Source organism: Manis pentadactyla, chromosome 1 (genome assembly GCF_030020395.1).
Source record: "Manis pentadactyla isolate mManPen7 chromosome 1, mManPen7.hap1, whole genome shotgun sequence".
Lineage (NCBI taxonomy): Eukaryota > Metazoa > Chordata > Mammalia > Pholidota > Manidae > Manis > Manis pentadactyla.
In genome coordinates, this window is record NC_080019.1 from 204,880,378 (window position 1) to 204,898,514 (window position 18,137).

Consider the following 18,137-nt stretch of genomic DNA (forward strand, 5'->3'; position numbering starts at 1 on the left):
ACCAACAAAACCTGACAACCTCTTCAAGGAAACAAGCTTCCTTCTGAGTTGGGAGAACTCTATCTTTATGCCCACACTGCAACTAACAGTTTAACTGCATGAACACACTGGAAAATCTCACCTTGACAGAAATGTCTATAGCAATCATTTAAATGGCTTGTCCATGTAATCCAAGATCAAAGGAGTGTTTGATAGAAATGATGAATTAGGTAGTTGGGATAAGTTCGATGGCCTCTGTGAACCTCTGAAAATGTGACAATCTTTTAGTTCCCCTTCTCAGGAATGTGGTAACATTTCATAACACAGTAGTTGAGGCACAATTAGGGTAGTAAGTATGCTATTCAGGACACCAAGAGGGGATAAACTTCCAGAAAAGACTTTAATGGCAATTCACAAAAAAATGGGAATGTTGAAAACCTCACGAGAGCTGAAAGTTACAGGCTTGAAAGAATTCTCATAATGGGCCTTCTCATACCTCAATTACATTTATATTAAATTTACTTAGAAAGCATGCTATCATATTTAGCCTATTTCCCATTAAAATGTTCATTGACACAATCTATAGGTTAATGTCTCCATAAATCCTTCATCTTTTCTCTCATATAGCTAATACCAAGCTTTCTTTATGTGGTACAAGGAAACATTGGTAATTTTCTGTGCTAAACTGCCTCATGATTGGAGGTGGGGAGGTAAAGCTGAAAAAAAGGGAGACAGAGACCCACAGTTAGAAGAGGAAAGGAAGAGAGAAAGAGGAGAGGAAGGAAGGAAGGAAAAAAAATAGAAACAAAAAACACAGGTGGTGAGCAACAGAAGAGAAGGGAGCTGAAGTGAATGAATTGGCCAAACAGGGCCCAGACACTATTGTTTAGCGCCTCCACACAGCTCTTTACTAGGAAATTGTGATTCATTTTCCCAGGAAATAAAGTAGAATAACATGTGTGTGTGAAGTCTTTCAAATTTAGCAAGTTGGTATCGGAAGACCTTGAATGCAACTGAAGTGATTCCAGTTTTAGATGAAAGAGGAAATCCTTCTCAAACCGATTGCAAGAGACTCCTAATGGGTACCACCTTAGGTGAGGCTCTCTCCTTCCATTTAATGTGACACTCTGCTGTTGATTAATTTTTCTACTACACAGCTCAGAGGCGTGTTACTTTTTCTCAACTTCCTAGAGCTGACCTAATACAGTGGAGAATCTGGCACTCAAAGTTTCCCCTAATCTGGGCCCACCCTGCCTTTCTAATTAGTCTTGACTGAATCTTTTCACAAGCTCCACACAACTAATAGGGTGAACTGCACTTCCATTCCAAGCACATGCCCACCTGTCTCAAGCTGAAATCACGTGACTCAGAGCTCTTCCTTGTGGAAACAGCTGTATATCCAAATCTTCACCTTCTTTAAAGGCCACTTAGCTCAAACACTCCTCTTTCATAAATCTTCAATCTGCCTACCACCCAACTTATAGGTAAAGTGTCCATTATCTGAAATTCTCCTCTGGTATTTATCACCAAACACTTTGCATAATAGTTATTTTGAAAAAAAAAAAGTGCCCAACAATACATGAATGGATAAAGATGTGGTGTATATACATACACACACACAATGGAATATTAGTCACAAAAAAAAATGAAATCTTGCCATTTGCAGCAACACAGATGGGCCTAGACAGTAATATGCTAAGTGAAATTAAGTCAGACAAAGACAGATGCCATATTTCACTCATATGTGGAATCTAAAAAACAAATGAACAAATCAAAACAGAAACAGACTCAAGCTACAGGAAACTGTTGGTTACCAGAGAGGTGGGGCTCACGGGTGGGTGAAATAGGTGAAGGAGATTAAGAGACACAAATTTTCAGTTATAAAATAAGTCATGGGGATGTAATGTACAACATAGGGAATTTAGTCAACAATATTATAATTTTGTATGGTGACAGATGGTAACTAGATTTATGCAGATCAATTTTTTATGTATAAAAATATCAAATCATTATGATGTACACCTGAAACTAACAGATTATGTCAATTATACTTCAAATTTTTTTAAATGTGAAAAAAACCACAGGTTTATTGAGATACAATTCATGTGCCATAAAATTCATCTTTTTGAAGTATATAATTCGGAGGCTTTTAGTATATTCATGGAATTGTGTAACCATGACCAGTATCTAATTGCAGAGTATTTTCATCACTCCAAAAAGAAACCCAGAACCTGTAAGCAACAGTCCCCATTCTCTACTTTCCCCAGATCCTGGCAACCACTAATCTACTTTCTATTTCTGGCTTTCATATTTTGCCTATTTCCTATAAATGGAATCACACAAGACTGGCTTCTTTCACTTGGTGTAATGTTTTTTTTTTTCTTTTTTTTTGAGAGGGCATATCTCATATTTATTGATCAAATGGTTGTTAACAACAATAAAATTCTGTATAGGGGACTCAATGCACAATCATTAATTAACCCCAAGCCTAATTCTCAACAGTCTCCAATCTTCTGAAGCATAATGAACAAGTTCTTACATGGTGAACAAGTTCTTACATAGTGAATAAGTTCTTACATGGTGAACAGTGCAAGGGCAGTCATATCACAGAAACTTTTGGTTTTGATCACACATCATGAACTATAAACAGTCAAGTCAGATATGATTATTCATTTGATTTTTATACTTGATTTATATGTGGACCCCACATTTCTCTCTTATTATTTTTTTAAATAAAATGCTGAAGTGGTAGGTAGATGCAAGATAAAGGTAGAAAACATAATTTAGTGCTGTAAGAGGGCAAATGTAGATAATCAGGGCTGTGCCTACAGACTAAGTATTAATCCAAGCTAGACAAGGGCAACAAAACATCCACGGATGCAGAAGATTTCTCTCAAAACGGGGGGGGTGAGGTTCTAAGCCTCACCTCTGTTGATCCCCAATTTCTCACCTGATGCCCCCCTGCGACTGTGCCTGTCTTAGGTTGTTCCTCCCTTGAGGAATCTTACCCGTCTCTGGCTAACCAGCCATCTTCCGGGGCCATACAGGGAAATGTAAAGTTGGTAAGTGAGAGAGAAGCAATATTCTTTGAAAAGGTTAGCTTTTTACTTCTTTGCAGATTTATGCCCTGTGGCTTCTATGCCCAGCATTTGTCTTGAGGTGTCTTTACCACTTGGAAAAATTATGATACTCAGTAATTTTTGATATGAGGCACGAATTCTACTAAAGGGTTGTAATTAGGAAGGAAGAAGAAAAGCTTTAGAAGTAACAGACGGAAGAAAACATGGGAAGACTGATTATTTCTTTGACATAACTTCTTGTAGAGTAACATAAGCATGTATAGGTTTTAAAAAACTACTAATTAAATTGCATACACACATCAACAGAATAGGAATACAGATACATATTGGTGTAATGTTTTAATCCATGTTGTTACCATGTATCATGTACTTCATTTCTTTTTATTGCCAAATAATATTCCATTGTATGGATATAGCAGATTTTGTGTATCCATTCATGAATGGATAGATATTTCTTTTGGATTTATAGAGCATAATTAATGAGTCAGATGGTAACTATATGTTTAACATTTTGAGTTACTGCCAAACTGTTCCCAAAGTGACTGTACCACATTACATTCCTATCAGCAAGGTATGAGGTTTCCAATTTCTCCACCTTCTTGTCCTTATTTGTTATTGTCTCCTTTTGACTACAGCCATCCTAGTGTGAGGTGGTATCTCACTGTGGTTTTCACTAGCATTTCTCTAATGACTAATAACATACATTTTTCCATATGCTTCTTGACCATTTGTATATCTTATTCAGAGGAATGTCTATTCAAATTCTTTGCCAGATTTTAAATTGGGTTATTTTTCTTATTGTTAAATTGTAAGCATTCTTTAGATATTCTGGATATGAGTTCCTTATCAGATATCCTGATTTGAAGTATTTTCTCCCATTCTGTGAGTTGCTTTTTTACTTTCTTGATGGCATCCTTTGAAACACAATATCTTTTTTTTCATGAAGTCCTATTTATTTTTAATTTGGCTGGTCTTTGGTTTCATATATAAGAAACCACTATCAAATGCAAGGTCATCATGATTTACTGTGTTTTCTACTAGTTTCATAATTTTAGCTATTACATTTAGGTTTATGATCTGTTTTGAGTTGTTTTTTTGTGTACAGTGTGGAGTAAGGGCCTAATTCATTCTTTTATATGTGGAAATCCAGTTGTTCCCAACACTTTGTCAAAAAAACTATTCTTCCTCTATTGAACTGTCATCAAATGACGGAAGGCAAGGGTTCATTTCTGCACTCTCAATTCTATTTGTGGATAAAATGAAGGTTCCTGTGGCCAGGATTCTCATCTGGCCCTGGTCAGTTAGCTCACTGCACATGCGTGGACAATGTGTTGTTATTGACTCTCTATAAAGAGCCCTACCCAGTGCTCTGTGCAACACGTGGCACGGCTGCAAGGCTGCAGGAGAGCAGAGCAGAGGCTGGAGTGATGGCAGCACTGAGGACAGAGACTGGGACGGCTGGGCGGGCAGAGAGGCCCAGGGGCAAAGACCAGCTTGCTGCATGCAGACACACTCTGAGTGAATGGGGTCCTAGTGATTGACCTGCCACCGTGGAAATAAAGTTGTGTATAACCTTTACACCCCAAGAATGTTCTACTGTCATTTATTTGGTCACATTGAATCCATAGTGAACTTGCCTAGGCTGAAACCCATTGGTAAAACACTATTCCACTGATCTATATGTCTATCCTTATGATGGTACTATACTGCCTTGATTATAGCAGCTTTGTAGTAAGTTCTGAAAATGGGATGTGTGAATCCTCCAACTTTGTTCTACTTTTTAAGATTGTTTTGGCTATTCTGAGTCCTTTGCCTTTCCATATGAACTTTGGGATGAGCTTACTTAAAATCATTTTTTATCTCTTTTGCTTTTACAGGGAAAGACATAAAGTGAACTATGTGCATTTATCCATTGCAGATTTGTGCCTTAGAGATGGTCAATATTATCAGTTATGAAATTAATGAATGAGAAAATCACAAACATCCCAAAGCCGACCAAATTATTCACATCTGAACTATTTGGAGAAAACATGTCTTAAGCCACTATTCACTTTTCCAAGCAATTTGAAGCCCTTCTCTATCAACAATGCTTTAAATCCCTATGACAAATATGCTGATCTTCTACAATATGTTCTGCATTCCCTCAATCTTACAAGAAATACCTAAAATTTAAAGAGCTGAGGTTGCTACCTAAAATTTTAGCACATTCCTTAGACATTCATAGAAATCCCATAGCAGTCTAAAATCAAGGTACCATATGCAAAATCCTTATAAATATATTCACACCAATTTAGAAAGGCCAGACCCCAAAACACAAAGACATTATAAAGATTTGACCCTTGCTGGGATGGAGAAAAATTCACCATCACCTTCCTACTTAGAAGTGTGCAAAGTATGTAAAACAATAACGCTCATTCAGTGTTCCTCTAAACTTGTCTGATGAGGAGAATCCCATGGAACCTGAATCAAAAGGTCTAGGATGAGGCCTGAGATTCTGTATGTTTAAGAGCCCCAGATGATTCTCATCAGGCAGGCACGTGAAATACAACACCTTCCAGTACCAACCTTATTCACACCTTCCCATTGTTTGCGCTATACCAACTCAACTCACCTGTTAGATGTCAGAAAACGGGTGGAAGTTAAAAAGTCTCCGATTCTTTCCAGGCTTTCTAAAATAGCACCTCACACCCACCCAATTTAGCCCACCTCTAAATTAACATTTAAATGAAAAGGCTTTATAAGGTGATATTAAAGTTATTTCTCCATCCACACAAGAATTAAGGCCTCTTGACACTGCTCAAGGTTAATGCCCTAGCTTTTGGAATTGCACATAGCTTACTTTAAAATCTTAGTCGATTACCAATATCTGCTATCTGTCTTTCCTTAGAGGTAACATAGGTATTAAACAGCTTTTTTTTTTCCTGGTTGAGTTTTTTTTTTTTGATATCGTTAATGTACAATTACTTGAACAACATTATGGTTACCAGACTCCCCCTATTATCAAGTCCCCCCCACAAACCCCATTACAGTCACTGTCCATCAGTGTAGTAAGATGCTACAGAATCATTACTTGTCTTCTCTGTAAATACTGCCTTTCCCGTGCCCCACCCCACCCCCCAACCCCCTACACTATGTGTGCTAATCGTAATGCCCCGTTAAGCAGCTATTTTAAGAAATTTAATTCTACCTGTAATAAAAATAAGCACAGGACAGAAAACAAATGAGCAAACAACAGAAAAACCCTCATTCCCATAGCATATTTACTCCCATTTTCCTATTTTTAAAAAATGTTTAAATATTTAACCACCTTTTAAATGGCCTCTCCAGAATACTAGCTTCTCAATCTCCCCCCAAAGAGGAACAAACTACCTCTCTCTCTCATTCATTCTTCCCCTCCCTCCCTCTCTCCTTTTGTCCTTCTCTCCCTACACTTTCCTCTACCTATAGCTTTGTGGGAAGAGGAATTCCTTAAAGAGGCCAAACCTTGCTTACTTCCCTGCACGTCTTTTAGATTTACATTAAGTATTTTTCCTCTTCATACAGAAAATAAATATATTTAAATAGCCCATCAGGAAATCCAAATACTGGTTGCCTGGGGATGAGGGTGGGAATATTACCTGGGAAAAGGCACACAGAAACTTTTAGGGGCCATTAGGAATGTCCTATATCTCCTTTGTGGTGGGGGTGGTTACATACAAGTACATACACTTGTCAAACCTCATTAAAATGAACACTTAAAATGGGTGCATTTTAGCATATGTAAATTATACCTCGAAAGAAGCGATTCTGTTTATAACCATAACATTTTCAAAACAGTGTAGAAAGGTACAAAACAAAAAGTCTAAGTCCCTATTGCCCCCAGTCCTTCTTTCCCCAAACAATCCCCAGCGTCAGTTTCCTGTGTAGCCTTCTAGGAAAAAACACATTTTATCTATAAACCAGCCCTACAGTAGGTGTACCTTTGGTACTCCCCCACCGAGCACCTAGAAGCCCACCTGGGCATGACAGACCCAGCGTCTTCCTGCCTCTCACCTCTCCGCAGGCCCAGGTCTCACAAAGGCCAAAAGCAGCTGGAGCTGAAATCCCTGCTGCCAAATGGGAGTGAAGAACGCGGTTGTATTTGCATTTGGCTAGTAGGGCCTCATAAGAAAGGACACGCTCCCTTCACCAGTAGGAACACAGCAGAAGAGGCAGAATCCTGTAAGGGTTCGTCAGGCCGTCCTGGCGGCCGCGCCCGGCGAACCCACCGCACACCTGCACGGGCCTCATTAGCGTCCAAGGGCTCGCAGGCAGAAACACCTGCTTGGGCTGGGCGTGTGTGCTGAGGACACGGCGGCATCAGGGGTCCTTCTGGAAACAGAAGTAGCGTTGGGGGGAGCACAAAACTCAAAGCGTGTTCAAGGAGCAGGATTTGGTCTGTGTTAATGACTTGCATACCTTGTCCCACAGGTGCACTAAGAAGCTCTTTTTAGAGACCAAAGCCATGTTTTTCAAATGCCTAATGTCCCTGGAGGTTGTCACTCAGTGGATCTGGAATAGGGCTAGGAAATGTGAATTCTGAAGCAGCTCCCGAGGTGATCTGGGTACATGGTTGCATGTTGGAAGCCCATGGGTTAGGCTGTCTTCCACTTAAAGGCCAAACGACTCCAATGCTATACCCAGGTCCACTCAGCAATCCTCGGGCCTCTTTCCCATGCAGGAGCCCAACCTTAATGTGTCATGTCTCAGCTTACGGCCTTTCAATGGCTTTCCACTGCTCCAAGACAGAAGGTCCAAACTTTCAACACAGTCTATAAGATCCTGCCTGACTCTCCTCTTCCGCTGCACCCTCCCAACACTGTGTGACAGGAAGGCAGGCCACCTTTCGACCCAAAAACTCACCAGGCATCCTTCTGGCCCATCTTCACTGCCTCTCTTGTGCCTCCCCTAAAGCATATAAACAACTGCTTATATATAAAGAACCGCTGCCTCCTGACCACAGAGGCTGTGCAGGAAGGCATGTTCTGGAATGTGGAAAATGAGGGAGGGAGGGAGAGCGGGAGGGATCAGTAAGTGCCATCCCTGAGCCAGCACCCTTGGGTGTTTTCACACACTCATCTCATTCTGGCCTCACTACCATCCTGTGGCTTTCTCCTGTGTCCCAGAGAAAGAATCTGAGGCTCATGGAAGTGCGTGGCTTGCCCAAGTTTCCACAACTACCAAGTGGCAAGGCCAGCAATCCTTCTGCACCAAAGTCTGGGAGAAAAAGCTGCAGGACAAGAGGAGGTAAAAAGAAAGGAGGACAGAAAGAGGACGTCAGGGGGATTGAAAAAACACACCCCCCAAGCCAAAAACTCAGTACCCAGATGGCTGCTATTGGGGCTCGGGTGGACTGAATTATTATAAGTCAATTATGCCCAGCTGGCTACAAAATAAATAGATCAGGAATAGAAAGGGGTCCCTTCCATTCTGGGCTGCAGCTGGTTACACCGAAGCCGAGTACAATCAGCTTGAGCTCCAAGCCCAGTGTCCTCACTGGGAAGAAGATCCAGGGTGCAGAAACACACATCCTGAGGAGGTGCAGCTGCAGCCACAACTGAAACCTGCTGTCCTAACGCACATCGGTTTCCAGCAGGCCTAGCAGTATTTCTAGAGCTTGGAGCTTGCATATGTAAAAATGAATTTTAAACTCCAGATTATTCCTGGGTGTTGAAGAGAGTCTTAATTAAGTTCAATGCCCAAAAGGAGAGTTCAACAATTGCGAAACCCCAGGCACAGCACAAGGGTCTTTGTGTACCACCGAAACACCTCTCATTATTGAACTGCAGTCACCAAGGGGCAGAAGCAAGCTGGGAATGAGCCAGCGTCATCCTTAGAAAAATACTACAGGATGGGGTTGATCTTTCCAGCCCTTCCCTACTCACTCATTGCTTCCAGTTTTATGCAACTGCTTGTAACCCTCTTCTCAGGAGAGTAGATGAACTCCCATTTTACCATTTTAATTAAAAGCAAAAGAGAATGATAAAACCAACATTTACAAGTGTCTCTCATGTGTGCTAGTGCTTAATAAACACAATATAATTTAATCTGTACATGAATTCCAGGAGTTTATTATCATCCCCATTTTACCGATTGTGGATAAAATGAGAGTTCCTGTGGCCAGGATTCTCACCTGGCCCTGGTTGACTAGCTCACTGCACACCTGTGGGCAATACATGGCTGTTGACTCTATATAAAGAGCTCCACCCAGTGCTCTGGGCACGACATGGAGGCAGGGCTGCAAGGCTGCAGGAGAGCAGAGCAAAGCAAAGCAAGAGGCTGGAGTGGTGGCAGTGCCAAGGACAAAGGCCCAGAGGATGGCTGTGCAGGACACAACTGTGCAGACAGGCCCGAGGACGACTGGACAGGATGGCTGTGCAGGCAGAGAGGCCGAGAGGATGGCTGTGCAGACAGAGGGGCCCAGAGGCAGAGACTGGCTTGCTGCATGCAGACTTGCCCTGAGGAATGGGATTTTAGTGGCTGACCTGCCACTGTGAGAATAAAGTTGGGTATAACCCTTTCACCCCAAGAACGTTTTGCTGTCATTTTCTTTGGTCACACTGAATCCATAGCAAACTTGCCCAGGGCTGAAACCCATTGGCAGGACACCGATAAAAAATATGAAGTTCACAGAGGATCAGTAACCTGCCCAAGGGCACACAGGGACCAGTGGCAAAATCTGCCCTAAATCTTTTGTAAAATGGGAAAATGAATGAATGAATGAAAACGAGGAGGCAAAGCTGGGACTCGAGTCAGAACTGTATGACCACAAAGCCTTCACACTGCCTCCCATGTGGGCCCTCTCAAGCACAATAGCCTCATCAGTGAGCAAAACTCCTGGGGCACAAGTAACATCCTTCAGGTGATAAAGTTATGCCCAAGTCTTCTTGGGACAAGAGATGCTGAAATACCCTGAACTCTGGCACTGTGTGATTTATCCCCTTCTTCATGCACCAAAGAAAGACCAGGTCCCTTCTTCTTCTGGGCCTCACATAGGAAGCTCAGACACTGCCAGACCTCATACCCACATCCCTCTTTCTATTCAGAGGCCTGTGCATTGGAAAGAGATTTGTACCCCAGTGAACCCCAAATGGTTGGGGGTACATCTACCACCTTCAATGACCTACCACCTTGTGCCAGGTACTTGACTTCTCTGAACCCACTGGTGCTTAGCACAGAGTCAGTGTTTGGGACTCCTCTGTTGAAGGGATGGTTGCCTGGACGGAGGGAGGATGACTGGGTCACAGACCCTAACAGCTGGTCTGGTGAAACAGCAGACATGTGGACTGCCCACTTTTCCTTACATTGCCACTGTCGTCAGTCTGAAGGGTACAGAATGAGAGGCGGAAGGAGATTCCTTTCCTTGCTGCACCTCAGGAAATGTGCTCGTGTTGCTTATCTTCTTAACCTCCTTCCTCAGCAGTCCGTCTGTCCACATGCCTACAGGCATATTGCCCACAGTAAAGAGACCTTATAAAAAGCTAAAGACCCGAGGGTTTGTGGGGCACAGCCTGGGCAGGCAGGCCAAATAAACAGCAGCCCACAGCATGGCTAGAGACCGCAGCTCTTTCTCAGCATTTGTCTCAGAGATTTCCCAGGCCAGAGCCCTCCCAGGATCTGCCCTAGTTTGGGCTTTTTCTACTTTTCTGAAAGTAACTAAAAGAAATCAAGAGTCTGAGAGAACCATGGGGTTGGCAAGCCCAAAGCCCTAGGCAGGGCACTCACATTCAGGGTCTTTATTCACCCGTCCTTGAGAGCCAAGGGTACATCCAGCCAAGGACAAAAAACGTGAGCTGCCAGGTCCACAAGTGGGGCAACAGCTGGACTGCTGCATGAGTCAGTGAGGCAGCTGGGCCCTGACGGATGGCCACCTTGTTTTCCATTCTATGGAGGACGTCCTGTCCAGTGATCAGCACCTCCACAGGCTGTTGATTTCTGTCACATTCAGGACCTCTCACCAGCCTGAAAAACAGCTTCCTGGAGATAGCAGGAGTGGCTGCCTCCCAATCAAGAGCCAGAAAAAGGGCCTGGCCTCACAAAACTCAGACACCACCCTGGGGGCCGAGAAGACTTTTTTTAAATAAAAGATCCCATTTGATGGGAACAGAGGACATGATACCCTGTTAAGATCTACAATGAAAAGGTTCTCTCAGCAAAAGAAGCCAGACTCAGAAGAGTATACCATACAATATCATTTCATTTACAGAAAGTTCAGATTTAGGCAAAAGTCTCCTGTGGTGTTCACAGTCAAGAGATGCTTGCTTTTGTGTAGGAGGGAGACCATAATAATCGGAAGCATTTTGATCTGTGCACTGGCATTCAGTTCGTGAAAAGTTGCATATTTAATGACTTGTGTGAGGATATGTATTTTATACACCAATAAAATGACTTGATTTGTGTGAGGATACGTATTTTATATACCAATAAAATGACTTAAATAAAAAAATCATTCTCCTTAAAGACAGAAAGTGGCTTATACTTATTGCTGCCTCCTAGCAGAATCCCATCCATGTATATTGGGCCAGAGACTTTAAAAAAAGAACAAACCCATAAGCCTATTTTCTCACCTTCAAAGGGCTTTTTCACAGATTTCTGATTCAAAAAGAGAGTTTTCTTTTCTTTTTTTTTCAAGCTGAGTATCACTGAATTTCAGGGCCTAATCAAGTCTTTTTCTGCACTTGGCCAATCTCTGAATGGGCCAAGTTCTGCCTGTGGTCCCACGGAGAGACCAGCTAAGTAATCCCCAGGCTTCCCAAGTTCGACACAGAGAGCAGAGCCACAGAGAACGCAGGCTACGCGAAGCAACTTTCCCCAGGGTACACAATGAGTTGTTGATGGGGGGCCTTGTGATTCTGCGTCCAAGGACTATCACTTGTCTACTATATCTCATTCCACAGGGGCCAATTAATACATACTCTCCTTTAGGGAACTGAGAAAAATGAGCCCAGGGAATGTCGCTGGCCACTCTGTATGTGCAAAGCACACAAAGGGGTTTACCAAGGTCCCTTCCAACAGGAAATCTCAGAGAGCCAGGAAGAGGAGGAGGGGAGTGCTGAGTCAGCATTGCAACACAGCCCAGGATTTCTGTGGAAACGATGTTCTCCCAATTAAAACACAGTTGTACACACAGACTCACTCCACTTAAAAAAAAAAAGGAAGAAATATAAAGCCTATAAATAGGGGCCACGCAACCCTGATCAATTTTAAAGTTCTTTCTCTGCTGTCTTTTTTAGATAGTAGCTAAAAATAAAGGCTTGAAACTTGAAATAATGTAAGCAAGTAATCACACACCCACACTGGGCCTTTCCCATATATGGCTGCGTTATTCTTCAGCCTTTGAAAAGGCCAAATGAAGAGATGGCCAACAACCAAACTAATCCTTCAGACATTTGAAAGCAAGGAGAAAGAACTAGAAGAGTTGGTGAGTAACAAACAATCCAAAGGCTGAATGGGGGTAAACAACCCTGAGCGGGATTAGTTGCCATAGCACTTTAAAAACATGGGCACATGTATTTTGACACTGGGCCCCTTCTCTAAAGAGACTGTTTTGCCCTCTGGCCTCAGTGCTGAGGAAACTACAACTGCGGTCATTTAACATAAAGGACTTAAAGACGAAAACCAGTGCAGGGCCATGACTGAAAATTTAATTAAGGCCCTTCTCAGTGTGAAATCTGCAGAGGAGATGAGGCCACATCTCGAGGTCAGAAGAAAGGGAAGGAGACATGGAAAAAGGGACAAGGGTAGGGATTCAGATGAGACAGGAGAGCATGAACAGCAGAGGTTGGCTGTGGAGGACCGCTTTCCGTGAGGGAGGGTGAATACGGAGTCTGTGGGGTCCTACTTGAGAGGTTTCTGTAGGAAAGATGAACATATTCGTGTAAGATAAATGCCTCTTTGAGGCAGGCTGGAAAAGTCACATTTGCATAGTGTTTTATAGTTTACAAAGCCTCATCACAGACATGATCCTGGATACAAGGGAAAGCACCTGCTTTTACAGATATGGAAACTGGGGCTTGGGGAGGGCAAGTGACCTAACACAAGGTCTGTGATGGGCACCTTAGTGAAAGAAGCCAGCTCCCAACATGCGCGCCAGGGCTACTTCCTTCCGCTCACAAAACCCCACAAAGAGGTGGGCAGAGTGCTGAGTTGAGGTTTGGGTTTCGGCTTACCCACTACCTCTCTCTGCAACCACGGGCAAGTAATTTCTGCTCTTCGGATTCAAACCCCCAACTGGAAAATGACAGGATTGTCCTAGATGACAGGAGGCGGGCAGTGGGGAGGCAGAGGGAGAAGACTGTGACCTGAGAGGGTCACTCCACTCTCTGAACTCATGTTAGTCTGTCCCTATAAATCCCCAGATGGGACTGTCGGACACTATCACCACTTCACTCACACAGCCAGCCTCCCTGTTACACACTGAAATACACGCAGGGAACCTACAGAGATGATTTCTCAAAGATAAAACTAAAAAATCTCTTCATTCCTCAAAAAACTGGTGAAGAGGCACCACAGCTTTTAAATTCACATTCCACTACTTTTTCATTTACTGTCTATGGAACGGACCTTCCTTAGGATGCTTCAGATTCCTTTTTTTTAAAGATACCCCACTTTCTGGTGACACTGCATGCTTCTAAAGGTTTTCCCATGTGTGCCCAAAAGGATTTCTATTTGGCTAGGGAGTCAATAATAACAACAAACAACAGCAATAAAAATAACAGGCATCACTTATTGAGGGCCTGTGCCTACCAGGCACTGTGGCTGAGCTCTTCTTTATCTCTAATCCCCTCTAATCACTGCAATGATCAGATGAGTTTGGTATTATCATCTCCACATTATAGATAAGAAAACAAAGGCTCAGAGAAGTTTAGTGACTGGGCCAAGGAAGGCCATCTTAAAAACTGCATGCAGCACAGGGATTTAAACCACTCTCTGGCTGATTCCAAAGCCCATTATTTCTTTTTCTTCTCCATTATGAGACCTCTCGTCAATGTGCTAACTGCATCAAGGACTCTGCTTGTTTGTAATTTCTTCTTGTCACCATCCCACAGAATGGGATACCTTCCAGGTAGTCACAAAGCACTCCCACTGAAAGTCAAGGGCAGCTGGAGGAAAGTAGGTGGAAAAGCCATGGGCTGGGCTGATGGTATGGTAAAGTGACCCTGCACCACTGGGATGAGGCTCAGAATTCTAATTTCATTTCCAAGTCACTAACCTGGTGAGGCACGAGCCCCAGAGAGGTTGGAGGCTCATTCATGCGGTCATCGCTGCTGCTGGCAATGGCGTAGCCCCTGAGAAAAGGAAACAATTAGAACTGGTCATTTAATAAAAGTTTGTGTTTGACTTCTGTGAGGGTGATCTGGAAGAGGTCCAGGTAAAATTTATAAGGATAACCAAATGTCCCTTGCTAAGCAGCACAAACCAGCAAAAAACTAATTTTCCTGGGAGGGAAGGCAGAAGAGGACAAAAAAAAAAAAAAAAACAACCCTGAGTTTTGAGCCAGGAAGACCAGAGCTTGTGCCCATAGGCAAGTTACTTGACTTCTTTGTGCTTGAGGTCCTTCATCTACATAATAGGAATAAGACAGTTGTGAGGAATAAATTAAGGCCAAGCACAACAGTTGGTATGTGTTAAGCCAATAAATGTTAACTCCCTTACTCTGAGATAGTCTTGTAAAACAGTTTCATACTGAAATTTTGAAATGGAAAACTTCCCAACCTGAACTTCTTGAGGTGATACAAATGCTGCCAGAATGGAGGAAGGAGAAAGAAAAGTGAGGAATTAACTGGGCAGGAGAATGAATACGTGTGGTGCCTACTCATGGCACAGGGGTCACATGACACGGGCCCTGGTTTCAGCCAATGACCAGGGCAAAGGTGGGTGACAGAGGGCTCAACGTCAAGGAACCACAGAATCAGCTCTCTCCAAGGCTTTATCCCAGATACACATTAAACTTAGAGGGCAGGGAGAGCCGAGCGGAATGGCCGAGAAGAGAGGAAAACAAAAAAGCTGCTGATTTTCATCTCACTCTGGAGTAGCTAGACTAGTTACATATGCTACCAATGTTGCACAGAGGTCATCTTTTCAACTGCACAGAAAAACTCTGAGTCATACAATAAATACAATATTCATGTTAGCTTCTGAGAATTGGAAAAATAAATCTTTCAAAAATTCAATTCTTCCCTGCCTGTTTTATAAACAGCACAGCAGAGTGCTTAAAAACAGAGTTTGGAGCCAAACTGGCTGAGCTAAAGCCCAGCTTTACCACTCACCAGCTTTATGGGGATTATTATTTTATGTATATCTTTCTTTCACATATATATGTTTGTGTTTTCCATCATAAAGGGAGTTGTTTAAAAGAACCCAAAACAGATATATGAGGAGACAATACATAACCCAAAAAAAACAACAGATAATAGGAACAGACTCAAAGGACATCCATATAATGGAGATATCTGATAAGGACATAAAAGAAAAACATGATGAAATGTTTTCAAGGAATGATAAAGACCAAAATCATGATTTCATCAGAGAATAGTAGATGTACAAAAAATAAAATCAAATGGGCATCTCAGAACTAAAACATATAACAGTGAAAAGCTCAATGGATGGTTCACATGTATTAGACAGAGAAGAAGAAAGAATTGGTAAACTGGAAGACATGTTGAAAGCAAATAGGCAGACAGAAGTGAGGAAAGACAAAATGATAGAAAATATAGAAAAGAGCATAGGTTGATCTGACATGCAATTGGAGACTAAAAAGGAAGAAGATAGAAAGGGGCAGAATCAATATTTTAAGAAATAATGGCTGAGAATTTTCCACAGCAGATGAAAAATGTCAAGCCATGGATTGAAGAAGCACTATCGCAATCACAATCAGAATAAATACAGAGGTAGGTGTATCACAGTCCAACTTGCAAAAACCAAAGGCAATGAGATAACCTTAAAAGCAACTGGGGGCAGGGGAAGAGGGAGAAAAAAAATTTATCAAAGAAGAAGCAATGAGATAAAACACCCAACTCCTCAACAAACATCAAGGCAGCCAGAGACAACAGATTATACTCTTAAAGTGCTGAAAGAGAATTATCATCAAACTAGAATTCTACATGCAGCAAAAACGTCTTTCAAACATGAAGATAAAACAAAGACATTTCAGGCAAACAGAAACTGAAATTTCTTTGTCACTAGCATTTCTAAAGGAAATAATAAAGGGCCTTTGGGCAGGAGAAAAATGTCCTCGGCTGGAAGCTTAAATATACATAAAGAAATGAAACAAAAAAAGGAGAATGTTAACAAAACTAAATGAATACCAACTGTTTAACAATAATGATACCTTCTGGGTTTTACATACATACATAATTTTTAAAAATGAGTGTGCAGACTCTTGTTGCCTAGCCAACATCCATTCAGTTTTATTCAGCCAGGCATGTGCCCAGCCAAAGAACTGTATTTGTCAGTCCTCCATGCAGCTAAGAGTGACCATGATGTAGGAGTTAGAATCAATGGATGAGTCTCCCAGGAAAGCTCTTCGAAAGAGGGAAGCCTTAGCTGAACACCACTTCTATCCTTTGGTCATTGGTTTCTTTCTAAGTGTAACATAGAAGCAATATTGGCATTAGAGCAGTCATCCTGTGACCGCAAGGTGACAACCCTACGGGAGAAAGCTGAGTGGCTGATGATAAAAATGAACCCAAGTTCCTGATGGCATAAAGGAGCCTTAGTACCTGCCCTAAACTGCCTGCCTCTGGGCTTCTTGCTACATAATAAAAATAAAGCTCTGTTTGGCTATACACACAGCTAAACACAATTTCTACCTTATGTGATTCATGTATTGCCCTAGACATGTTCAGGGCTAAGGAGATCAAAACTTACCAACAGAATAAAAGCAGGAAGGTCCTAAGGCTCTTACCAATGTTTTTATTCTTCCTATCATCACTTACCAAATAACTCTAGATTTAATTCCAGAAGGAAGCAGAGATGTAGCCCCAAAGATTGCAAGACAAGTTCTCCCAGGCCAAATAATCAGACCTGGTTTTTCAGTCTTTTTTTTTATGAGAATAGAAATAGCAACACAATTTTCAGAAGAGTGACACTGAGAAAAGGCCAAGGGAGACACAAAAGCTTTCTTTGTTTACAAAGCCACTTTTAAACAGCAAACTCACCCTTCTGGATGCTGCAAAACAGAAACCATTAGTTCCACGGCCAGGGCTCCTGCAATCATGGCCAGTCCTGGACGACTCACAGTGCACTGCTGGTCCAGGGTCCGGTCTCTGGTTGACTACAGGGAAACAATCACTAATGTGTGTTCACAGTTTTAGTCCACTCAACTCCAGCTCTCTGCAGCATGAAACCCCTCTGTGATAAAACTGTAGGACATAACCAGGCACCCACTCTTGACAAAGAACATTTAGCCTCTAGCAATACGATTTCTTGCAAGTACCAAGAAAAAACAAAATATCAAATTTAGGTAATTAAATGAGGTCATATGCTAAAAGGATTCACAGTTGTAAACAAATTAAAGATTGGGGGTGCCTAGCTGCCTCATGTATGGAGTTACATCATGTGCTCTTTTAAATGACTCAGTTCAACCTTCTGCACTGGGTAGCAGAGACAGAAATAATGATTTGGATAGTGCAAATGACTCTGGCCTGCCATTCTCACTGAGCCAAGGCCTCAGTGTGCCTGTGAGGCGGACGGTAGTTGGCTACACCTGTAGCCCTCAGTTCCTCCCACAGTGTGGGCACTGAGCCACTATGAGTGTGGTCCCCGGGCTGAAATACGAGTATTTTTTGCTACAACAGGGCTCCAAACACAAGCCTTCATTAATCCAACCAAAGAAATTCTAATCCTCCAACTCTCAGCAAGTCAAAGGGTTGTCAGGGATGATCTTGAGTCTGAAAAGTTTTGCCTTATGAACAGATGTGACTTTACCCAGATCCTACTTGCTGGTGATAACAAAATATCAGGATGAGTGGTATATTATAACACCCGGATGGAGATCACAGCCATCCTTCTTCACGTAAGAGAATTATTTTTTCCTTTATACTGGGAGGACACGGAACC

The 18,137-nt window shown here is 42.2% G+C and overlaps 1 protein-coding gene across 6 annotated transcripts in view; it reads right to left on the bottom strand.

The window, feature by feature from the left end:
- ATG7 (autophagy related 7) overlaps positions 1 to 18,137 on the bottom strand; it is a 241,262-nt gene that overhangs the window by 168,071 nt on the left and 55,054 nt on the right. For 5 of the 6 annotated variants that reach the window (XM_057506593.1, XM_057506592.1, XM_057506587.1 and 2 more), the window contains exons 15-16: positions 17,237 to 17,352; positions 14,290 to 14,365 (exon numbers count right to left, since the gene is read on the bottom strand). In XM_057506593.1, coding sequence (XP_057362576.1) covers positions 14,290 to 14,365; positions 17,237 to 17,352 — 192 coding nt within the window. Of the gene's footprint in view, positions 1 to 12,723; positions 12,930 to 14,289; positions 14,366 to 17,236; positions 17,353 to 18,137 lie in introns of those variants that run through there. The other variant, XM_057506595.1, reaches the window with a different exon arrangement.